This window comes from Bacillus rossius, chromosome 3 (genome assembly GCF_032445375.1).
Source record: "Bacillus rossius redtenbacheri isolate Brsri chromosome 3, Brsri_v3, whole genome shotgun sequence".
Taxonomy (NCBI): Eukaryota; Metazoa; Arthropoda; class Insecta; order Phasmatodea; family Bacillidae; genus Bacillus; species Bacillus rossius.
The window spans coordinates 69671603-69698011 of NC_086332.1; the positions used below are offsets into that span (position 1 = coordinate 69671603).

At 37.9% G+C, this 26409-nt stretch overlaps 2 protein-coding genes across 3 annotated transcripts in view; one reads left to right on the forward strand and one right to left on the reverse strand.

Annotated features, from left to right (window-relative positions):
• The window catches only part of LOC134530862 (prion-like-(Q/N-rich) domain-bearing protein 25), a 72851-nt gene that overhangs the window by 9018 nt on the left and 37424 nt on the right, over positions 1–26409 (reverse strand). The window contains exon 5 of one of the 2 annotated variants that reach the window (XM_063366127.1): positions 13748–14305. The exons of the other annotated variant lie outside the window; for it this stretch is intronic. Within the exon in view, the coding sequence (XP_063222197.1) occupies positions 14055–14305 (251 nt within the window). The 3' untranslated portion in view covers positions 13748–14054. Of the gene's footprint in view, positions 1–13747; positions 14306–26409 lie in introns of those variants that run through there. 2 annotated transcript variants of the gene reach the window in all.
• Positions 28–8814, forward strand: LOC134530864 (uncharacterized). The gene is made up of 2 exons (XM_063366129.1): positions 28–196; positions 8615–8814. Exons 1-2 carry the CDS (start codon positions 43–45, stop codon positions 8797–8799), a joined length of 339 nt encoding a protein of 112 aa, XP_063222199.1. The 5' UTR covers positions 28–42; the 3' UTR covers positions 8800–8814.

Consider the following 26409-nt stretch of genomic DNA (forward strand, 5'->3'; position numbering starts at 1 on the left):
CAACCCCGAGGATCAGGTGGAGAGATAGCTTATCGCAGGTGCATGGCGGGCCGGAGATACCGCGCCAGTCAACAGCTCCGCTTCCTAGAAGGAGCAGTGTGTACTACGTACAGACTTGGCAGCGGTACAGGGCGCATAATGTACAGGACGTGCGCGGTGCTGGTGTGCTGCGGACTGCTGGCCGTCCCTTCCTCGGGTGAGTGCGCTCACCTCAGAGCAACGGTCTCGTAGAGACGGCCTGCGCCTCAGAGCAACGCTTTCACAGAGACGACCTGCACCTCAGAGCAGTGGTCTCGAATAGATAATCTGTGCCTCAGAGTGACGGTCTCGTAGAGACGGCCTACGCCTCAGAGCAGTGTCTCGTAGAGATGACCTGCACCTCAGAGCAGCGGTCAGGTAAAAACGACCTGCGCCTCAGAGCAACGGTCTCGTATAGATGAGCATTGATGACCTGTGCTTTAGAGAAGTGGTCTCGTAGAGACCTACGCCTCCCCCAGGTGGACTTTTGGGAATTGAACATTACATGAAAACTAAGAACTATCCCTATCGACGAATGCCCCCCAACAGTATTAATATCTAGATTGTTTGTTAATTATAATTTGGCCTCATTACGTCTTGTCGCCAACGAGGTGATACATGAGCACACATTACGGAAACAATGCTATGTTGATGTTCTATTTTTTTATTTCAGTGTTTTTGTTGGTACTACCTTATTTTCCACAGATGAAGGCAATCGATAGGAGAACAAGGGGAACTACCTGGGACCCGCGATTGAGTTTCGAGCCTTTTTTAATGTGTCAGTTTGCCCTGATAAATGCGATGAAATTACAAGTTAATTGCTAATAGAAGGCCTTAGAAACCTTTCAAGTTATGCTATAAGCGCAGGTCACACTTACAGTTAGAGCCTGTGCCGTTGAAAATTATTTTATTATTCAAATTTGGGACTTAGAAGTAATGGCAAGGAATTCGACAAAATTATTTGCCCGTGGGCCCTTAGTTCCTCTCGACAGTCCTACGCAAAAAGTGTAATTATGCACATAGAAGGTCCAAGGTGTATAATGATCCACATATAAAATGCATGTGATCTAACCCTCTGGAAAGAGTTTCACAAATGAAAGGAACCATTGTGGATGAATATTGGATTTAAGTGTTTATTGTTATTTTTAATGCAGGGAGATAAGGTAAGTTATCGGCTTTGGCTCGGGGGAAGATAGCATCTAGAATTTACCAAGATTTATTTCGGAAAACCATCGCTAAAACAAAAATTATAATAACTGTAGCGTAATTTGAATCCACCCACGGCATATTGAGAGGGATACAGAAGTATTTAAATGTGACAACGATGCGTCGGTAATGCCATGATTTATAACCTGCAGACATATAAATAAAACAAAGAGAAAAAAATTATATTCATTTGCTGACTTCATATATTGTTTACATACGTACTTAAAACCATAGAATTTTAATGATGATATGATAGATAAAAATAATTACAAATTCCATTTTCATGGCATTTCTGTAACTCCTGGGGAACATATTCTTGGAAAGCGGTCTTGTCTTGATCACGTGTATTTTTCGTGGAAAGCCAAAATTTCACAACCTCACACATCCTGCGCAAGCTTACACTCGAAGAGCAGTGCCCATCATATCACATCAGTGATACAGTAATTTATGTACCATATAAAGAACACGTAAATCTTTTTAAACACGGAACGAAAAATCAGTATCTCTTTCTGAACGTGAAAAGAAGCGCTGCATGTAAAACTTCTTCATGAAGACTTTCCAAATCAATGAAAAGTTCTGCTTAAAACTTTGAAGCAGTGTTGATTTCTCGTAGATTTATTCAGCATAATGATAACTTATCATGTCATCGTATAATGTATGATTTCATACTAATTATTTAAGAACAAACGTTTCGTTCGTAATTCAAACTCACCCTAGGGAAATGGTACGGTGGCGAAGCCCCACTCATTCGAAAGTGTACATGGGCTAGATTGTATGAAATATGTGTGGAATCCCCCTTAAAATTAGGGTAGACTACCCCCCAAAGGAGAAAATCATATTTAGAATAATATTTTTTGCAGGCGGTATGGATTGTGGATTGTGCTTAGTTGTGGTGTGTGTCTTCTATGGCATAGCAAGCATATTTAATATACTTTATAAGATTCCCCTGCACGCGGTGTACCACGGGTACATCTCCCGATGGTTATTCAAACTAAAACTTAAAACATGGGCCAAAGAAATGTCATTAAGTGTCGCGCAAAGACAACTTCCAGAAGAACCCCGGCAGCCGCCGAAAGAAATACACAGATGTATGTGGGACACATTCAGACAGTTTTGTGGAATAGGACGTTTAAGATACCTTCTATGGATGTCATTTAATGTGTCGTAACAACGCTGAGTCATTAGTTCTTAAATGTACATCACGTATTTTAACGCATGCGTGAACTCTTGTGATTTGTTTCTGTCGTCTGTGATTCATATTGAGGCTAAATAACTTGCTAAAAAGTAACGTGAATCTGAAATACATTGGCTGAAATTTCGTAGGTTCGATTTCTTACAAGGATAATTCAAAGGCCGACTGACATTTTAAGCTGAAGTAAAATGTATGATAACGTATGGTCGTGTTAGCATCGACGCATGCGGTCTTCTTATCTGCAGTATACGGATGCTTATCGATGTTTTAGATTTTTATCACCATCTGATGCTTGCAACAATCCAATTATGTTTATTGTGACGTATAACGAGACTTCCATTTCAGTTGAATATACGTCTATATTCTGCGGCCCACCCGCAGTGCGGACTGACAGGCGAGTGGCTTTCCTCGTTGTCTCGTATTTATTGTCTAACAGTATTAAAACAATTTTGCTTCGTAGAAAACTAGTCAACTCTGATACTAACATGTATGAAAGTCCAAACAGATGGCAGGGTTGGACACTGTTCGGAAGTGGTGTCTTTGGGGCTTGCTTGGGAGTGTAATCTCTCTAACTATACATCACCACAGAGTCGTGGACACTAGACATCAAGACATCTTCACAATGCGCTTTTGATGTCTTGATTAGTTGTAAGGCATAGGGCAACATTAGATAAAGGGAATCTATACAAAACAATTTATCATCGAAGATTTAAACTTACGCGTTGTGTCAGATATGAGTACTGCATGTAGATTCTTTTTGCAGGTTAGGTACAAAGGTTTTTGGCTTATCGTGGTTACAAGATATGTGCAACGCGATTTTGTACTTTGTATACAATATGGATTCTGCTTGCAAGCATTGAGCTAGAATTTCTTACTGCCTTTGTAAAATGATGGGATATTTACAATTTAAAAAAAAAAACCCTTGAGTTTTGTGATTTTAGGCGTGCAGGTGGTATTCACTTTCTCATTTTTTATATTATTATGCCTAATAATATGTAAAAATTGCTTAGTACACAACGTATAAACAGCCTGGATTATCAACTGAAAAACGCCAGTAGATATAATAATTTGTATACTTTGTTGGGTTGTACATATTTGGAGTGGCGGATTCAAAGAGGGACACGAGGTCCCGTACATTCCCCCCCTTTCACAGAAGGGTAAAATATTCACTGGATAATACGGATTCCGAAGTAATAAACAGGTATTATACTAGGTCCAGACTACCGGTGACGCACCCAGAAGTCAATCCTTGGCCCACCCCTGCATTTTTGTTTTTTTCTGTGATAGGCACTATAGAAAATAATTTCATTTTGAGGCTAATAGAAGATTTAATGAGTATTTTTACACATTAAAATGGTGTTATTTTTGGCTCTGTGAGACGTAGTAAGCTTTGCATTTGAAACGTTATCTATTTTCGATATCACTTGCATTTATGATACCACGTATCAGCACTCCATCGTTCAAAAAATCATACAGCCGCTCTAAGACTAGATCACGGACAGGAATTACTTCAAACACCTACCGTCCACGCAGAATGACCATTCCTCGGGGGGCTGTGTGTGATGAGGCCCCACGCTCTAGTGACGAGTGCGCCATAGCAGCTACCTGGTCATCCTTCTGCAGGCATCGGTGATTGTCGAGCGTAAGTGGCGGTTTGTTTGAGGCTACCGTAATGCCCCTGCAAAGCCGAGCGACATAGAGCCGGATCTTTAGGGGAGACACGAACTGAACGACGCCATTTTGGTTTCAAAAACTTCCTTGCTATGACAAAATGTTATCGTATAATATTTTAAAAAAAAATGTCTTCGTAAAAGTCTATGCCACACTTTTAGAGCTTTACAAGGATCATAGCATAGTACATATTAGCAGCATAATTACAGTTATTTACGTTCCCAAAAAAAATAATTAAATTCTAAACGTTCCTGACTTCACGGGATAAACTCTTTTTAGATACTAAGTACTTTTAACTTCGGGAATTACATGAAACAATATTACCATGCTTTCACGAAAACAAATTTGGAAGAAACAGCAAATGAATATTTCTATGGTCTATAACTGTTAAAACTAATATGACGCCATTTTGTACCTATCTCCTCCACCCCCCTTACTCCCTTAACCTTACACAAAATAAATGATTAATGCGTCAGTTACAAGATGGAAAAATAAAAAGTCACTCTTAGATGCAATTATTTTCAAGATTTTATACGTACTGGCATTAAAAATTACACACATACACGGTTTTCTTGTTACTTGTTTCAATTTGCCATCCACTATGTGAGCCCTTGCACACAAAATTGGTTTTTCTGAGCTAAGGAACAAGTGTTGCTAGTAAATTCTCTCTGCTGTCAAAGAAAACTATCAGTGCTTATTAGTTTATCTGTGTTACGCATACTTATAGTTGCAAGAAGATTTAAGTGTTTACGTGTATGCGAAACATTCTAAACTGAGTACACTTTCGATGCACAGAAATGTGAGGAATTTCATCTCAAGGTGTTTTTATTTGAACCAAGAATTATTAAGTTTTTTATTATTATTTAAACGTGCTTTATAAATCCTCAAAGTAGATTATGCGGTGTAACTCACACCCATTAAGCATAATGTGCTTATTTGCATCACACGAAGTGTCTGCCTTGGAACATTAGGCCCGGTATTTCAGTACCGAAAGTTACAGTTAACCTTGTTTGCTGTATGTGACTCGGATGCAAAACCAGAACTTGACGTCGCGATACCACATTTCGCTGCCTTGGGTGATAGCTCGGCATCCTGTTGATACAGCAGTAACGGAAGTGCAAACCATTTCCTGGCCCTTAAAAAAAAAAGCACGCAAAAGCAGATAACATTCAAATGCTACGTATGTACCCCCAGAGAGTCCATCGACTGCGGGGAAGACACTCTGTTGACTTTTAGACATCCAGCGATTTGTAGCTATCATTCAAACTGAGTGATTTCAATCAGCTCAGATATCGAGAACGTGTGAAATTCATATCGGAAAGTCGTCAACTCGTAACACCTGATTGTTAATTTGAGACTAATGTGCGATGGAGTTGTAAACAAGTCGCCGATTTGTGACGATAAAACTGGTTCAGTTGAGAAAATTTGCCACCAAGCTTTGACAAATTTATTTATTCACATAATGATGAAAAAAAAGTTTATATAAAAGTGTTCTGAGCAAAGTTCTCTAAAGTCTTGCACTGATATTAGCTCTCCTTACGTACAGCACACAAAAGCATATTTGTGAGTACTTACGGCATCCCATCTGAATAGGAGTTCTTGGTTATAACGAAGTTTAAAGCTAATTCATGTTGATGTGTGGTTTTCTTAGTTTATTAGCGCTCACCTCATGATGGAATTTTTAAGATTCACCCTAACTAGTTTCTTTCAAGCCTTTGTAAAGCTACTTTTTGCTGTGTTAACCAATAATGCTGACAAGAGTTACCTCAACTTTGGAACAGATATCTACTCAATGGACTAATAAACCCATGCATAAAATCATAAGTGAAACTGCAATAAACACCATGACATAGTGTATAAGCTTGCATTTCAGACTGTAACGCCGCTATGAATTTAAGAGATGTTTTACATTGCGTAGCACAAGTCAACTTCAAACCATACACAGTAAAAATCAAATCAAAAATAGAAAATTGCACAGAGCTAGGAACTTAATAGAAAATCAAACACGTGATAAAACGATGCCAGATGTAGAGTAAAGACTTACACAGACTGTTTCACGCCCGAAAAATCCGCGCTTCTAATACTTCAGAATTTTTCTTTAGTGAAGTATTAATAATATTTTACGATATTTATGTGGTAAAATGAACCCAACAAACCCTTAAACCAAGTCAAAAACACCTTAACCTGTGAAAATAACAAAACAAAATATTTCAAAATTGCACAATTCGGGTGTGTAACGAAGAAGTGTGGGTGTAGGTTTACTTAATAAATTATATGGCACAGAAGAACACAAAATAACGATAATTCATAAATAAAAAGAAATAGTAAGATAACTAACATAGTCAAAGAAATAGAAATTTAAGAGGACAAATAGCAAGCCCAAATAAATGGCGATTTTGATAAAAATTAAATACGTGGACAACAAACAGAAATAAAAATAAAATTATCGATTCTTTCCAAAAAAAAATATAACTAGATCATGGTGTTTCTTGCAGTGTTTCAGGTTCTTATGATTCAGTGCTCATTGTCTGCGGACTCAGGTGTACCACGACGCTTAGAAGTAAGTAAAGGTAGAGCAGATAAGCGTGATGTTGCTTGGGACGATTACTGATAAGCTTATATAACGTAGCATGATATTTCACAATAACCTCTCGGGTTGTGGGTTGAGTGCGGATATACCTTTCTCAGTAGTGGTTATGATTCGAATGTAGACAAGGAGTCACTGTGAGACGTGGCAGCCTAAACTGCCTGCCTTCTTGTTGGCAATAACTCATCAACTACGCAGGAAAAAATCTACTTTTTGCCAAGAGAGATATTGTAACTTAGTACAACACAAGACTATGGTTATTTTTGCATAATGAAATGCGTTTTTCGAGATAATGAGTATTTCTTGCGAAAATTGGCGTATAACATTATATTTTGATTTATGTTTCATTCAAGCATAATTTTTAAAACATGGAAAATATAAAAGAATATTCAATAATTTCATTTAAATTATGTGTTATTTATTATGTTTATTAATGTGCGCAATTGGTACTGGCAATCTATTCAGGGAACGGTTTACAATTGACTTTAACTATTGTACGTGCTGGAACAACACAAAGCATAAATTTCTGGGTAAAAATCTGAACCCAGTATAACTGCGAGTACTATTTTGTAGTGATACACTTATTTTCATGTAAATGTACATATTTACACATATCTTTATTTTACATAAAACATGTCTGTTCCATTTACAAAAAAAAATACAGTGTACAGCGTTGTCAGGCACTTGAAGTTAAGTTGTTTTTTGTGCGTAGCGTGATTCAGGCCTATGAGGAGATGGGGTATACGTACAATCTATCAATAAAGCATTTGAAAATAATTTTTTGGTAAGCTAGTAGGTATATCAGTCAACATCAGGTGTAATAATACACAGTGTTTGAACGAGGACATAAAGCTTGCCAGTTATGTATAAGTGCCGTAAAGAAGCTCGGTTACGGTTTCCCCATCGTTGACTATTAAGGCCCCCCGCCTACCCAGACACACATACTGTGTGCAGAGCTTCAGACTAAACCACACTATTTGAAAACTTCTCAAGATATCCTAGTGTTGTCTGTTTACGAAAAGAATTCAAGAATACTCCGAGGGTGGATGGGTCGTATCACTGTCTACGGGAATACTCAAAATTGTTTGGAGCAAAAATCTTCTACAAATCAGATCAAACTTTCAGGAAATATGTTGAAACTGCTTCAACGGAACTAGTAAGGGTCTACAGGTTATGCTTCTAGCGCGGTATCTCTTACAAAGCAAAGATGGGAACTGGCGCGCATTATTCTCGTTATTCATAGGGTAACTCCGAGATTATAGCAGTAACCATAACATTATAAGGCGGATAAATCAGATAAAAGTTTAGTGCTCGTTCCATGAGAGTTTCAAAGATTTTGTACCGGATTTCTCATGCCTAAAATTTGCTTTGAAAACACGCGTTTTAGCCATTTTCATTCTACTAAAAGTACAGTTTAAAAACGAAATACGGAAACAGAACAACACAAATGCCCTCGGCGTATTCTTAAATGCTTTTGTAAAACAGACGCGACTCTGATATCTCCAGCAGTTTTCAAATCGCGTGGTTTTTCCTGAAACTCTGCACGCACTGTGTGCAAACCGGGTAGGCGGGGCTCTTAAGGGTCAGAAAGAGGAACACTTTTAATAATGTACCTTTGCCTTCCGAAATTCACATATCATCCATAAGAGGTCTTTAAAAAACATAAAATAGCTTCTTCCGACAATAATGTTACAGTTGTAGTCATTCTCAAGAAAATGATTCAATGGTAAACGCCAGTGTATGCACAGAGAAAAAAAAAACAAATTATAAACAGCAAGTCATTGTTACCTAAAGGCATTCAACTTTAATACATAATGCCTTAACGAAGCCAGATTGTTAGAATGAAATGTCTGAGAATTTGTAGGGCCTAAAAGCTGTTGAAACCAATTAGACGTGTCACGAGTCGAGTAATGCGCGTGTGTGTGTGTGTGTGTCGGCAGGCGCCAGGCTGCAGGAGAAGTGCAGGTACGACTCTGACTGCCTCACGGACCTCACCTACTGCAAGAACCAGGTGGAGTGTGCCTGCAAGGTGGGCTACGAGCCGCTAGAGTCGCTCAGCGGCTGCCAGGCGGGTGAGTGTCTCTCCTGCCTCCTACCAGCTCGGCTCCTTTTTTATTATTGGTAGGGACCACATTTCGCGCTTTTATTTTTCCAGTGAAGCTTCTTTGGGCGCGATGAGAGTAACATTTCAAGGCCAAAATATAATGAAACTTTTTCGTGGAGCACGGTATTGAACTGTTTCCGACGCGAAAAGGACAGAAAATGCGTACTTTACCAAAGAGATATAAAGAGAGCACTATGTTATATACGTTGCTGGGCTCGTTTTCGTTCTCTTCTTTGTGCGATGGTTCGTCCCCCACCCAAAAAAAAAAATAGAACCGAGAGAATAGATGATCGAAAGAATATGATAGAGAGTGTGCGCATGCGCTTGTTTCAGAAAATAGATATATGTACCCTATACAGTCAGCTGTGAGTGCCATGAATTGCATATTTGCTATCAGTGCGCTCGCGTTCGTCCTTGTTCATCCAGCAGTGTAGAGAGCGGTGTTGAGATAGTCCTTGCATTTCCCTCATAGATAGCGCGTACCTGTTATGAATTTCATATTTCGTACAGAGATATGGCGTGTTTCAAATAACAGAATTGTTTAAAGAAACATTAACACGCACAGTTTTAATTGCTAAAATAGTTTCACTTCTATCATGTGTACTGAATTACACGCGCTCTTTTATTGGCCACTTTCGTTTTTTTTAAGTGGATGATTTTCAGTATAGTGCTATCATTTGTATAAATGCTGTTTATTAATTAATATGGTGCATTATAAGCATGTAAGACGATAAAAACATCCAAGCGAGTTCTCAGTACTCGCCAGAGATGTTTACCATTTAACCTCCGAAACGAGCAAATTCATGTGTTCTCATGTTGCAAATACACTTTTAATACGAAACTCGGACACAAAATGTAACATACCAAGCGTGATAAATATAAACGCAAATTTTGTTTTCAACTACACAAGTATTTCCAGCACCCGCCACTAGAATTATTTCCCGGAGGAGCTACGTCAACTGTCGAATCATTCGATTTGCAGAGAGAAATTTTGCACCACATAATGAAACTGCTCATATAAAAGCGAAAAAGACTTGAAAAAATTGTAAACCCCGGCTTTTGACCTGATTTTCGACATGGAATTTTATTAGAATTCTGCCTATTTTGTTAAAATTCATTAAACTGTTAATACTATGAAGTTCCCCTTTGTATTTGTGAATTTTTTCCACGCCATCTGCCACATATGGCAGCACTGAGAATACACTTTCCCGTTCCATGAGACTTCCGTTCCATTCACGAAATTACTCCTACAAAATGCCTTATACCGAGAGCTAAGATATTACACATCAAAATACTACCAAATTATATTTTCACGAATATTTTCATTATGATATAAAATATACTTAAAAAAAACTACTGGTGGTAACTTTGTTCTACTGTTGACAGTTGAAGTTCAAATGGCAAAACTTAAGCCGAGTAATTTTCCATCCGGAGAAGACATGAAATGATATATATCATCGTTAACATTACAATTAGTATATGAAGTCACTTTATAGTTAGCAATTTGTCTGCGAAACTAACCGTAGCTCTATAAAGGCTAATGGTATATGTTTGTTCATTTTTTTCGAAATGAACACGTTAGGAAGAATCGTAAAATTGCAACATGAGATTATAATTATTGATCAAAGATGTTTACAACACATCAGCAAGAAATTAGTGTTTAATGTCATTACAACCGAAAATAATAGTAATAATGTATTGTTATCCAGATTGGAAGGTCGTCTTCATATTTATTGACTTCAATTACTAACATGTGAAAGATTGCACTCTCCCTAACGTTTTACCTCGTTGACCGTTAGTCTATGTTTACGTTTCGTCAGACGGTGACATTCACGACCAAGACCAACGTCAACGGCCCCGGCCTTTGGTAAGAGACCATCTCGGCGTCTGCCTGGAGTGAGCTCGGTAAACCGTTAGGAATGCCGGACCAAGGGGGCGACTGAATTGTTGCCCATTCGAAGGGAAGCCCTTCAGGATTTTTCTGACAGTGGTTTATTTGTACAGAGACTGGAAGGGCAGCCCATCCAATTTCTGAAAACACGCTCATTTAAGAGTTTAAATAATCCTGAACACTTGCCCCTTGGATGGGCAGCCCATCCGGATTTTTCTAACAGTAGTGTTTTTGAAAGGTTGTCTGAATTGTTGCCCCTTGGAAGGGCAGCCCATCAGGATTTTTCTGACAGTGGTGTTTTTGAAAGCTTTTCTGAATTGTTTCCCCTGGGATGGGCAGCCCTTCGGGATTTTTCTGACAGTGGTTAGTTTGTAAAGTGACCTAACTTAACCTAACCTAACCTAACCTAATCTAACCTAACCTAACCACTGTTAGAAAAATCCTGAAGGGCTGCCCATCCAAGGGGCAACAATTCAGACAACCTTTCAAAAACACCACTGTCAGAAAAATCCTGATGGGCTGCCCATCCAACGGGCAACAATTCAGACAACCTTTCAAAAACACCACTGACAGAAAAATCCTGATGGGCTGCCCATCCAATGGGCAACAATGCAGACAACCTTTCAAAAACACTACTGTTCGAAAAATCCTGATGGGCTTCCCTTCCAAGGGGCAACAATTCAGACAAGCTTTCAAAAACACCACTGTCAGAAAAATCCTGATGGGCTGGCCATCCAACGGGCAACAATTCAGACAACCTTTCAAAAACACCACTGTCAGAAAAATCCTGATGGGCTTCCCATCCAATGGGCAACAATTCAGACAACCTTTCAAAAACACCACTGTAAGAAAAATCCTGATGGGCTGCCCTTCCAAGGGGCAAGTTTTCAGGATTATTTAAACACTTAAAGAAACATGTTTTCAGAAATTGGATGGGCTGCCCTTCCAGTCGTTGTACAAACAAACCATTGCCAGAAAAATCCTGAAGGGCTGCCCATCCAACGGGCAACAATTCAGCTCCCCCGGACCAAGGACTATAAACACGGGACACCTTAATTGCGAGTCCACTACGCCAACTAACTTTGTTTCAACTATATTATTCTTTACGTGAATATAAACAATTATACTATGTGTATTAGACACGATGTTTATTTGTTAAGTATTTCTTATTTCACATAATATTTTTACAATTTGAACTACCCTGCGTTTCCTGGGCTTCAGGCGGAGTGATGAGGCTTCACTTGAGAGCATCTCAGATATACAGATTCTTCAACGGAAATGATGAGGGGGTTTAACGCGCTGGATCTAATTGGCATGGACTAAATCCAACTAACACGGGCTCCCTAGAGTCTATGACGAGAGTCTAAAGGAAACCCATTCCATCATCGTCACCACCGCCATTCAGAAGTCAACAGTTAGTTGCTCGTCTGGCAGGCCCCTCCTTCGAGTGCTGAGTGCGCCTATTGGAAGCTATCACATCCCTGGGACTCCTCAGAACACACACAGGATCTCAGATATACAGTGATGTTCCTCTTTATTTTTCATCTCCAAAGTCAACCGTGCAACTACCACATTTTATTTTATTTAAGAACTTTAAACTACTGGCAGCCACAGGGAAGAAAAATTAAATGGGCCCTAGCACTGAAAATCTTAAACGTTTTTTAGAAAAGAGGTAAGGGTTCTGTATTTTAAATCACATATAGACTGTTATGTTCTTCTTATTTTAAACGTCCACTGTGCAAAATTACTTCAAGAAGTACATAAATTTGCTTAATCGGGTGGGAGCGGGAAAATGGGTGATTTATCGCATTATTTTAAGGCCAAATTTGTAAAATTTAATAAGCTTCAGGTTGAAAATAGAAGAAAAAATGTTAAAATAACTTATTAAATCAATTTACGTCCACAGCGTTCAAAAAATTCTTTATAGCCGCTTCTAAAAAAACTCGAGAAAATGTTAAAAACATAATGTATCATTTACTCCCTACATAAGACGAACATTAAAAAAAACAGCACTGCATAATCTTCTTATAACTTGCATATGACATTTCTTTGCGGCAAAACAATGGTTTTATTGCCGTTTCATAGTATGAATTGCATAACTCTATCCCTTTGATTTTACTCCTCCAGTTGGCTTTAGGGCCCATATTCAAGAACGTTGGCCCTAACTGTTGCCGAGTGAGGTGGCGATGGCGCAGTGAACTCGCACTTCCAGTTGAACCCGGTTCCTAACACCTGTCCGGAAGTCCCTGTTGATCTCGGTTTCCCAAGGCTTTCCCAAAATAAACTCCAGAAACAGTCTGGGACAGCTCCTTGCTACGTCTGTGTTAGGTAACTCGTCTCTAATTTGACAGTTGTCAAAGAAAGTGACAGTGTCACGCAAAACTTGACGCAGACTATAGACTGCACGAGGCTGCGCGTGTCCGTGTAGTAATGCGTACATGGCCCTCCCGGAAAGCCTGAGGTCGGCACCCGTCCATTCCGAGGCCCGAACATTCCCGAAGTTCACCGAAGTTCGCCGCTAGCTCATGCAACTTCGGTAGAACCTATCATAGGGTGTAAACGCATGCTAGACTCTTTTCTACTCTGTCCAACACTTCATCCAGACCATCCTCTGTCTCCTGTAAATTCCTACACGTAATGCATGCCAATTTGCATCACGCATGAATGTGCCCAGGGTTTTCCCTGTGTCTATGCAGGTTTTACCTGGGCCCAACCTATCTCTAGTTATAGTCTAGATTTAAGAGTGAGGGGAGTTAGTCATGGCGCCAATCGTTGCCATGGCTGGCCAATCCCCTCCTAGCACATGATGCATGCGACCCTCTCCCTGCATGGCTAATGCCAGCATGACTAGGCGTATAGGCTTTGGCCTGAGACGCACCTAGGTCCCTCCCTAACCCGGACCCCTCCAAAATACACTTAGTTTCAGTTAGGTTAGGAAAAAAAAATTAAAAATCGTGTAAACGAGCGGGAAAGATGTCGAGGCCGTCTTCGTAGACGTAGTGACGGAGAAATAAGAGAATTGTCAAACAAAATTTAAAATACTTTAAAATAGAGTGGATGTTCAGTAAATACAGATAGTCAGTGAAATTAGTTTTATTAAGTTTTTAATCGGTGTTTCCTAACCAATCATGTTGCAGTATTTTTGATTTCGCTAATTTGACCAAACCTCCATTTTTTTTAAAGTATCATACTGTCGCTAGACTAACCTAACTAACCATTCTCACGATATTACAGTTTTGTGATATGTCAATGGTAAACCCGTGGTAAAATACTAAAATTTTAAATTTTATTCAGAAACGTGTTGTTCCTTCAGAATTGCCAATGTTTAAACCAACCAACATAAATCTTGAAACCAAATAGGCAGGACATGTGCTATAAGTGGAATTTAAAATTCAAATCCTCGACGTGATGAGTTAAACAGGGAAAGACAAAAAAAAACAAGAAGAAGAAGAAACCCCGAACAACACGAACGCGGCCTCTGAACGGACGGGCGTGGATCTGAGCCCCCCGCCGTGGTCGTGAGCGGACAGTAGTTGTTGTTGTTGTCGCAGTGGAAGGGGCGGAGTGCAGCCGCGACACGGACTGCACGGACCTGGGTGGCTTCGCCAACTCGCACTGCGTGGAGCGGACCTGCACCTGCAAGGACGGCTACGTCACCAACCCCGCGGGGAACAGGTGCCTGCCGAGTGAGTGCCGGCCACCTCGTGTGCCGTCCACGGAGGGTCGCTGTCTCACTCTCACGGTGCCGCGTTCGTGCTATCCGGCTTGTCGACATTAACAATATTTCATTTTTGCACACCACCGGTAACTTTAATAGGTTTATATGCAATTTTACGAGATTTTTATTATTCTAATACCATAAAATAGTTTATTTACACTATTATTAGAGTTGTCATTTTGAAGGAAAAAATGCAATGCTAAACAGGAGAAATTATTTGTAGCAGTCGGTCGCAATTATAAAAAGGAACTTATTAATTTTTTTTTTAATTTATGGACCAAAAAAGTTAAAATCAAAATGGTTTCTTTCAGTTACTTCTCCTTAAAAGTAAAAATGAATATAATCAGATGATTATTGAAATGCAACAAGAAAGTTAATTTCAGAAATTCCCATACCAAATTTTCCTTTACAAAATACAATGTTTCAAATAGTTTTTTTAATCCACTAAATTATAAAGTGGTGTCTAAAGTGTGTGCTCTTTTGCATATATATGGAACAGAGCACCCCAAAAAAGTACATCGCTAAAGGCAGAAATCGTGCATTGGAAAGAGAGAGTATTATATGCATATTAAAATTCACACTACAAACTAAGGATGAACCACGCTATATTGGCGTTTCATTATCCTCTAGCGTAATTACCACGAATTTTTAAACAATCCTGAGTTTTATTCTCCCTGTGTCATCAGCTGTTGAATTTGTAAAACAACTGTTCATTCTACTGTCGCATGTGTTCGTCTTGTTCAACAAGTCATAACTTAGAGTTGAGATGACACTGATGTGGCATTGGACGTGGGTTCAAACCTCATCCTCCGAATTGACTCAGATTATTTCTAATATAACTGCACGACGTAATCCTTATTTTTATTTTTTCAGGCTGTCCAGCCAAGGGGAAACAGGCAAAAACTGGAATTTTCAGAACATTTTTACTACTAGAAAAAAATCTGAGAATATTCAGGGAAATACGAGGATCATTCAAATATAAACCGGAATATTTTTATACAGATTTACTGGAGGTTTACGAAAATACAAATTAAATGCCTTATTTTTCTACCTTCAACAAAAATACATTTTCTCCACAGTATAGGAATCTTTTTAATCCCTTAATGGAAAAAAAATTATATATGGTTCCTCCAGTAGCCAAATGCGCATGTTTTGTTCGACCGCAGCGTCGTCTTAAAATATTTCCCCTCCTAGTGCCTCCTTCAATGACCAAACAGATGGTAGTCGCATGGCCTGAATATTGTCTTCATTGACGCTGGTCGCCGGACGCCGTTTAGGGCTTTGATTTTCCACTTTATCAATACCATTTCGGAACTTCTGGGCTAAATAGAACACTTAGATTTTACTCGAAGCATCATCCCCGAACTTTGCTTGGAGTCTCTTAACAATTTAACTCGATTTCACACATTCGTTGGCGAGAAAACGAATAATAAACTGCGTTGCGCAACTGACGCTGGTATTATCACAGCGATACTGACGACGGATGTGAGTGTGAGAGCCGTTTGCATACCTATCCCCTCTCCATTCTCCCGCTACCGATGCTACTTGAGTCGAATGGACACACTTCTGGTTTAAACTTGACTGAACCTCGTATGTTAGGTCTCAGGATTTAAATGAATGTTATATGAAAGGCAGTTCCTATATCTCTAACCCGATAACTACAAGTTGTGACAAGTTTTATTGAGCTTTTTTACTGAGGGATTCTTTTTTGGCACTTAAGGCTTAATTCCATGTACGATGTAGGTAACACAACTTTGCTCACAGTTTCCAGGATTTTTGTTAACTTTGTAAACAGTTTTGTTTTCTGATATCGAAGAATACTTATGTAGGTTTAGATTAAAGCAATGTTAAGGAGTAGGGCAAAACTTTGTATTTACTGATTCTTCGAAAACATTACATGTTTTGGTCAGTGGAAAATTATAAAGACCTTGAGATTTCAGGGAAAATTCAGGGGATTCTTTTATGAGTGTTACTGGACAACATTTTATCTTCGTCTATTGACTTAATTATCTTCCGTAGACTAACCTTTATTTAATTTGCATTTATTATTTTCAGAACTAAATGTTACTTGATATTCTACCTTTAGAAATTCTATGTAAAATTTTGGGATTAATGTAACTTAGTGCATACCATTTGCTGTGGTAAGTATTCACAATATTTATTTTAATTCGGCTACTTATTGAAAAAATCAAGCTTTAAAAAATACTTGTGTGTGGCTAGTGTGTTTAGAAGTAGAAGTATAGACACGTATAAGAATATATACGACTATGTAAGTGAGCAAGTATGCAAGTTAGGAAGTATGCAAGTGAGAAATTATGCCAGTGCGCAAATATGCCAGTGTGTTAAAATTCGAACATATATCGAGTGCCTCTTTCCTTATTGTCTGAGCGTTTCACGTTTGTTACACTCTGATGAAGGCCAGACTTACCTTACTAGATCAAGCTGATGCAAATGATTTAAAAAAATTATTTTTTCCAACTGGCCAACAAAGCAACCTTTGGCAAACTTATGGAGACCAATGCAAACTTTTATGTATGGAACTTGCATGTTCTGGCCTAAAAATGAAAAAAAAAAACTGATATACAAAACTACAAGGGTCATGCAAATATAAACCAGAATTATTTATAAGGATTTATTGGTGATTTATGTAAATACTAATGAAATTCCTTACTTTCCTACATAATTTCCTTCAACAGAAATACGTATTCTCCATCGGATAAAAAGTTTTTTGATGCCTTCATAAAAAGAAGGTGGTTGCCCCAGTAGCTAATCGCGCTCGTGCTGTTCGACCGTAGCGCCGTCTTCGAATATTTCTCCTCCTAGTGCCTCCCTCAGTCGACCAAACGTATGGTAGTCACGTTGAAACAAGTCTGGACTGTACGGTGAGTGTTCAAGAGGTCACCGGACGCCGTTTATGATGTTACACTTCATCACGACCATTTCGAAACTTCTGGGCCCAATCGAACACTTGGGTTTTACTCATCCAGACATTCACTGGCTAGAAAACGAGTAACACGTCTCACAACTGACGCTGGTACTATCACAGTGATACTGAGGGCCGTGTGCATGTCTATCCCCTCTCCTCTCTCCCGCCCCCGGTACCCCGGCATGCTGTGCTGCTCACATCATTACTTCAAATAGAATGAACAAAATTCAGATTTATATTTTGAATAACCCTCGTATATTCCTGGATCGTTTGATCTAGTCGTTTGGCTCTTTTCCGTAAAGAAGCTTTGCTTGAAAAAGAGAATCACTGTAAACACGCAGAGGGACTGAAGCCAGTGCGGATTGCCTTGCCGCAGAGCCGGTGCGACTGACCGACAGCTGCGAGGAGACGCTCCAGTGCACGCAGGCCTTTGGCTACTCGAGCTTCTGCAACAGCAGCAAGCAGTGCGAGTGCACTGCGGGCAGCCACTTTGCCTACAACGACTACAGCAGCAGCAATAACAACAACAACAACGTGTACGGCGTCGGTAACAGCTACAGCGGCTATGGCAGCTACAGCACCTACGGCAACTACCCTGGCAGCAACGGTAACACTGTCGGGAAGTGCGTTCCCAGCGTCGGTAAGTAGCCTTCTCTCACTTCAGACATCTCTTCTCACAATTTGTTCTCTTTACAAGGACATTTGCGTTAATTTTCATCACCAGAGTAAAATGTAGATAATTTATGTGAAAAATCAGGATAGTGTAATTTGTTATTGGCTTATGCCACATTTAATTCTTTATATACGAGATTGCACATTACTTGAGTATCAAGTTGTTCGCTTGATAATTGTCCTAGTGTGCTTAGAGGGAGAGTATAATGGCCCAAATTCAAATTTAAAAGAATGTTAAGAATAAAATACCGCGAATTTAACAGGTTCATTCACCAATACACGAATTAACTCTCCAGTTTGTGGGAATTTGCTGGGTAAGGAAATGAAAATAAACGGAACAGTGTTATAATTAATTGTTTTAAATTTTTAAACCGAAACTCAAGGATAAAACCAATTATAGATATAAAATATTATTATAATTGTTTTGGTTTTGGTACTGGGGAAGCTAAAAATGGAAACATCAAGGAAGGTGACAGAAACCCTGTTCGAGTCCATCAAATTGTCGATTTAGGTGTTTTAGTTGTTTAAGGAATGCAAATTCGTGGTTTATGTACAGGTACCACGTTTGATGAAGTTGGCGACTACAGGCCAGCACACTAATGGTCTTAAATGATTCTCTGGTTTTGTGTATATCACTGCATCTTTATTGCTGTAGAAAATTTATAAAAATAAAATAATTATAACTGATTCATGTTTCCATAAACATTGTTAACAAGAAATTCATCATTATTCATTTTAAAACATGACTAGGAAAGATTATTTTTTATCGAGGCAGACTTGAAATCCATATTTAACAAGAGTAGAAAAACTTGGGGAACTACATTTGTGTGAATTGGCTAGCAGTTAAAGGTCGAGAGGTTCTATTCGAGGCTGGGGTGAGCGATTTTTCAGTTGCGGGAAATATGCTTCCCAGGATGAGGACTGGGTGTAGTGTAGTCCCTGCACCTCCATGCTGGTGAAGGCATTGTCAAACCACCAGAGTATAACCCTGCCATGCAAACCTCAGCTGTTATCAGCGCAGCCTTATCATGGTTCGCCACACTTGGAACAAAACAACAAGGACCTATGAGTTACCATTGTCATCACCACTATTTTCATTGTTTTCACTTCTCCGCATCAGAGTTACAAGATTCTACGCTTCCGAAATCCTTGATAAACATAATTAACTTACCCAAACGGGGTGAATGAGGCGCTGGTAAAAAAATATCTGCAATAATTGAACTCAGTTTTCTAGAAGCCATGAAATATTCTCAAGCCAAAGATATCATTCAACTACAAAGAATGTAACGACTCTCTAACTGTTTCTTCAATTACAAAAATATTCACGAAAACATTACTGAATACCACAATCGGGAAATTAGCCTGGTGTCCCAGTTTGCTTAAAATTTCTGGAGATGTTAAAGGTCATTTGTCGGTCATGTGGTTTATTTAGAGTCGGAAATGGCGGTACCTAACCCTGTTATAACTGAGTGATGACAAACCCTAATTTTCATTAAGCCCGAATCAGATGTTTTAATATCCCTCGTTCATGGATTATCTGTTTTGCTGTTGTAAAATTAAAAGATAGGTTAGGTTGTTTCATTTTTAAAATTCTCGCAAAAGAACCTACTTTTATTTCTTTTTGAGAGGGTAACTTTTTTTGCACATCTAAATGATGGTAACTAAAATGAAAGGTACGTAAGGTTATGTTAGCGACATTTAAACAATTCTGAAATCGTGAAAAAATATATAATCTCGCAGAATTATCAAGAAAAATTTTTATTCCGACAGCATAGTTGCACGAGCGAGTGGGGGATTGATCGGGGGGCTCCCTGGACTTTTGCAGCGCTGCGCGGCGCGTGCCAGGACACCAGCCAGTGCTACGGGCCGTCGCTGAGCGGCGCTGTGGTCGCCGTGTGCCGCGACCAGATCTGCCAGTGCGTGGAGGGCTTCCAGCAGCAGGACAACACCTGCGGTGAGTGCGCGGGGCGTCACTCGCGCGTTTGCACAACAGCATGTCGTTGCCAGGGGCTAATGCAAGAGAGGGGGGTAAGCGAGGTAGGGGAATGTATCACCCATCCCCCCCCCCCACCCAGAAATCCTAAAATAATGTATCATTCCCACGAACAAATGGAAAGAATTTTAAAGCAAACAGCAGTATGGCGGATGCCTGTCTGCTGTAACAACGTGTTTATCACAATAAATATTTATTCAAAAAAAAATTACTTGCTTTTTAGTACACAAGAATATGTCGTGCTATTTACGTAGTTCTATTTCACATTTACATGAAAATATATTTTCAACTAGTTTATAAAAAAAATTAAACCCTGCGCTCTGCGTGGACAACAAACTGTGCCACACAGTCCCTGTCCTGCCCTGCTCTGTAATCAAACTTTAATTAATTTTTGTTGGCAGTAATGGGTGAGTCTAGCCACGTAGCGTCAAGCCTGCTGTCCGTGCTGCTGATGCTGACCCTTGCGGCGGTGGTCGTGTAGCAGACGGACAATCCGCGTCCAGCAGCGCACACGGACACCCCAGGCTCTGCTTCTGCTACAGCCTGGACGCGCTCTCAACACGCTGCGGTTTCAACTGTGCACGTGCACGAGGTTCACGAGCGTCCTTTCCAATACACGGGTAAAATCTATTGTTGTTCATTCATATTGTAAATACTTAAACCTGTTCTTCAGGTAACGCCGTCGGCATCAGCATTTACCCGCCTCGGCTGACATTGTCTTAAAAAAAAAAATGTTTTGATTTTCTAGATTCATAGCGGTAGCAAAGTGCTAAATAGTTTGTAATGTAAAATATTTTCCAAATAAAAATAGTTATTAATATATTGTCTTCGTTTATAATCAGAATTTCTCTGAGTACAGTTATAATTCCAAGAAAATGAATACATGGAGATATGTTCATGGAGTGGTTTGTCAGTTGTAGTTACATCACTGTGGTTAGCGTTGGATTAGCAAATCAAATCGTTGCTGTATAAAGGTTTATACTATACGATTTTAATAGCTTGAAAGGCACTCGCATGAAAAATTAGAACATATGCTATCACAGAAGGAGCAGTGCTAACTATGCATTAGTAAGCATTTAGCTTCAAACTTTGTAATAACCAAAAACGTTTTGGGATGATGGGGGATTATCCTCATTTCGACTTCATTTATTTGCATTGTCAAGTTCGCACACACCCACTACCTACCTAAGTTCTTGCCTTCATGGTTACATTATAAGTATTACGTAATTAAATTTTATGCATGTTAAATTATTGTGACTCAGGCGTAGTAGTTAAGTATTACTACATACAATTCAACGATAACTTTAAGTACTGTTTCCTTAATGATTTTTGTTGTTGTTTATTCCTAACAGGTGTAACTAATATATATATATATATATATATATATATATATATATATATATAATTATACTTTCAGTGTTTATTTTAGGTTCATTTGGACGCTAATGTATGAGTTATTTTACGACACCTAGTTTCTCGTGGCAAATATATATTTTAGAACATGATAAAGTGTAAGCAAATGTTATCATTATATGAATTCCTGCTCGCTAAACTCGGATTTAAGCTCTAACACCCAAGGTTAATGCCGTCTTTTTTTAGAATTTTTAAAGTTAATTAAGATGTCTTAAAAACATCACTTACCCGATATTCAATTAATGCGTGTAGCCTTTTTTTAACAAAGGAAACACCACAAAGAAAACTTTTAATTTTATAAGATAATCACGTAGATCCCCTTGCGTAATTGAAAAGATGGGTAAGTAATGGTTCCTATGAAAATTAATTATCCACAAACCTTGAGTTATTTCAAGTAATTATTCTTATATCGTGACGAAAAATTTTTGTTTGGTAATTAAATAGATATTCACTAATTTTAGGTAGATTTCTAAGAAATACTACCTATTACAGTCACTACCACACAGTGAAATGTCCAGAAATTTTTTACTTAGTTTTTCGTTTCTTAGTCCCTACATCCCAAAACTATCGTCAACTTATTATATATATATATTATTGATAGAAATGCTAACTGCCCTAATAAATAACAAATAAAGTTAATACTGATACATAAAATATAAATAAGAAATATCTTGGTCGAGTTCGTTAATTATCAAAATCAGACCAACGTGGTAAACATGGGGTGTAATTTTTATGATGAATTGAAAAATTACTATAGATACCTTTATAATGTAAAATGTTTCATCCGTTTGAAGGCATTATATACACCTTCAATGAGTAGAGTACAAAAAACTTACGTTTGAAAGGTTGTTTTATAACACCAACCATTAGCTCAAGGGGTTGAAAGAAATGGTTAAAGGAAAAAATTACATAAATACCTTAGTTGGCGCAATATCAACGCCTTTCTAAATTATTTTAAACCCTATAAATATTTCTTAAAAAAAACGTTTTTTTGCCTGAGCCTGTATGCCAGGCCGAAATGGATTCTCTAGACTTCACGAGGGCCACAAAAGTACTAAACAATTAACTTTTTTGTCGCAATCTGTGGTTACTGTGCTATTTATACTGACAGTCAGCCAGCCTTATCATTAATAATCACAGATAATTACAAATAACGGTTTTATTATTGCCACTCGTGTTGTCACCGTTAATTTAATTATTGATCAAGTGAGTGATTTTAAGTTTAGATTTGACATGCGTGGTCTAGTGGATTTGAAATTTAGCATCAAGACAAACCGTTGCAAGCACATATCTATGAATATTATTTCTTAACGTACATTTTACCACTGATTGAGTACGTACAAAGGTGGGGAGTGTCAATGGTTTAAATAAGTAGCGCAAATGTTTCGCTGTGGCGCTGAAACCTTTCACAGAGTGCCTGTGAAACACCATTTCTTAAAGAGTCTGCATCCGCTCAAGCATATACACTACTAGAGTTCAGATTGTGATTGATGGGTCGGTCGCAGCTTCAAATGGTTTTCAATTATTAACTTAATGCCTACGGTACCAAAACTCTAAAATAATGCTTATGAGTTATGACATTATTTAACTTTCACACCAAACTAATTGTTTTTGCTGCAGATATTTTTTAAATGTATAGTGAGGTAAAAATTCATACAAACGATCGGAAATGTCGATGCATAATGGGGCGACCGTCTCTCGAACAGACTGCATCAAATGAATACGGTAAATTATGGCATTGAAAACAAATGGGTAGACCTCATACACATTCGCTGATCATGGTTTAGAACTATCTACGTATGAGGCATTGAGAAATTTACAGCAGTTGTTGCTGGATGAAGTCAAACATTTACCGCAATCATCGAAGCACTTCTAGAAGAAGTGTGACGCGGCGTGTTGGGCGCCGAACCCTGGCCAAGGAGGTCCAAGGAGGTCCAAGGAGGTCCAAGGAGGTCGCGATGCACGTAAGCGAGTGTGCAACCCCTTTGCGTCATGGCACAGTGCCTTCATCAAAGAGTTAAACAAACGTCCTCCAGAATGCTTCACAAAATAATACAATGAAAAGCTTCAGAAAGTTATTTCATTCGAGAAAATTTTCTTTCTGCCGAAACTCAACTGCATATTTAAATTTGTTGGTGTGGCTCCAATTCAACCTGTATATAAATCTCAAGGAAACATCAAATGACTGATGTACATTTGCTTTGTATTTTAGAGTAAAATCAAATAATTAGTGATCTACAGATTTCTAGAATAATACCTACAAAAGGCAACGTTGAATATAAATGGTCTTGTACACATAATTATTAAGATAATATAATAGTTAAAACATTGTGAAACCTTAAAAGTGACTTAATCACACAAATAAGTCATCTTAACAAAACCAGATTTAGATTGCCCTTTTGCCGTTAATAATACAAATACAATCAAATTTATCAAGAAAATAAAATAAAATTAGTTGCCTAGATTTGTATTGTAGTATAACTGTTAAAGTTTCTTAATTCTCAAAACTACATGGTTTCAAAAATTGTTTTCAAGTCAGTAGGCTATGCATATACTCTAAGTATGAATAATAAAACTTTGCTTCAATCAGTGAATTTTGATGGCTAATCAGTAAAAAAATGTTTCACGGATATCCCTGAACCCAAAACAGATTGTTCTACTACCTACTTAACTAATTCATATGCAACTCTTACTAATTGGCATTGAATTTTTCTGTCATGGGTACTGATTTCCAGTATTCTACACTAAATTGTTGTGTAGTAGCAGTTACAAAATGGAAATTTTGTAAATGTATTCCACTTGCAGAGATTACTGGCACAGTCAATCTTAACGCTGTCCAAGTATCCAAAGTGAATTTGTATTTCAATCACCGTAAAAAGGTTTTGTTTATATAATTGTTTTCAACATCGTCAGAGGTAAGTCTTAAAATATTAATATAATATGTTTTGACAAAATTAATTTAATTTATATTCATTAATTCATGCAATACTATTGCAATTATTAATTTTTGTGAATGGCGTTTTTGACAAAAATAATATATCTTTATATGTATAATTCTTCTTTCCGTGTGTGTGTGACTGAACTCCTCCTAAAAGGCTGGACCAATTTTGATGAAATTTTGTGTGTGTGATTAAGTTGGTCTTATAATTGTTTATATTCACAATTTGATCCAATATAAAATGTTTTAGTTAATTTATTTATGTAGGCCCCTATTGTTGTTGATCTTTGGATGGTTTAGGTTCACAGTATATATGTGTGTGTTGTGTAATTATTTATGTGCTGTTGTTAATCTTTGGATGGTTTAGGCTCACAATTGGATCCGGTAGGCAGCGCTGCGATCGCGTTTTAGAAATTTTTTTTAATGTTTTGCATATCAGTCAGAACCGATAGTTGGTGCTGCAATAGGATTCTAAGTATTTATTTTATTTAGTTGAATTTTCGCATATCAGTTACTTGCGTCGTAGCTTAGTGTTGTTATTACGTTAAAAATAAAATATAATATTATATTATATTATATATTGAAATAACGTTTTAAAATTTAATTGAAAATATACATGGTGCATATTTGTGAAAATATGAAAATTTTACATGATTTTTCGTGAATTTTAATTATGTATTCACGTGCATTCAATACCAATCAACTTAACCTACAAATTTAAATTGTCAATTGTCATTTGATTCTACGTTTTATAATTTTTGGATTTACAACGTTTGAACATGACAGTCTGTCGGGTCCGCTCGTATTTTATATAATTAAAGCATTAAATATAATTAATGAAAATTATTATATTAATTGAAGTAAAAAACACGTCGCATATTCTGACAATAAAAGTATGTCTTTGCGTTGTTGATATGACTTTGAGAAACATTCAAGTTGTAATCATAGTACAAAGTAAAGTATTTTTTACCTTTTAATGCTTGCTGAGTGTTTTCTTTTAGTCAAAAGAACATAATATGAAAGTAAACGTCAAGATACGTTGTCAGATAGAAGAAATGGTGGAATACAGGCTATAAGTTAGTTTATATTGTTTGCAGATGGCAGCAATGACTGTCCGGAAGCCGATTGTGTGTATGTTTTTGTTGGCTAGCATGCGCTGCAACCATATCAGAAGACGTGGAGAGCTGTTTTAGTGGCGGTACACGTACGTTTTGTTGAGCCCGAGTCAGACGCCAGAAAAAGCCACGTTTGTGTATCTTCTGCTTTATTATTCTGTTGCAAAATGTAGGTTACGTTAATTGTGTTACATAAATTATTTTCTCGCAAAAACTAGTACCTTTTTTTCGCACGAAGCTGGGATTCTCTTTACATTAAGTCAGTGACATTTATGATATTATTAAAAGGTAAAAATGTATAAAATGTAGCGAATGGTAATATTTGTATTCCTACCACTACCACGAAGTTACCCGAGCGTGCTGCGAACTTCGGATATTTTCGGCACTTATTATTGCTCAATAAAACGTCCGCTGGTGGGTAGGGGAGGAGAGGTTGACACCAATGGGGGAGAAATTATAATTGCCGAGACTGAGACCTAGTTTTTTGATGTAGCTTCTGGCACATCCGCTAGATAGCCAAATATTTTGTGGCGTGGCAACCAGAAATTTTGCATCTCCTTCTAATTTATATATAACTTGCTTTTTTATTACCGACTAGTATTAAGTGCTTTTCGCACAGTTTAAATTTCTTCTACTAAGCGATTAGTCAAGTAATTAAATTAATATTATAAACCTATTATTTATCAGGACAGACCTAACCCTCATATTAAGGATTCGCTGAAACTCTATCCTCAGCAGTAACTAACATCATTGATGACCCCAGAGAATCTTTAAAAGAGCTTGTTTTGTTTTGCATTAGTGTTGGTATTAAAATTGTGTTTATTACGTTTCCTTTTTAGAACCAGGGCGCATGTCTATCCTGATGTATTCTCATCACAGTTATTATTCTTTAAAGCAACGAACAATTTGGTCCTTCTTCTGGCGTTCTTTCCGAATTATCATATAAAAAATGATCCACAATGAAC

Bases quoted from the DNA above. Each gene is read 5' to 3' on its own strand.
- LOC134530864 (XM_063366129.1), top strand. From the start codon at position 43: ATGGCGGGCCGGAGATACCGCGCCAGTCAACAGCTCCGCTTCCTAGAA. The intron at 197-8,614 runs GTGAGTGCGCTC...GTGTGTCGGCAG, and splicing joins GCTGGCCGTCCCTTCCTCGG to GCGCCAGGCTGCAGGAGAAG.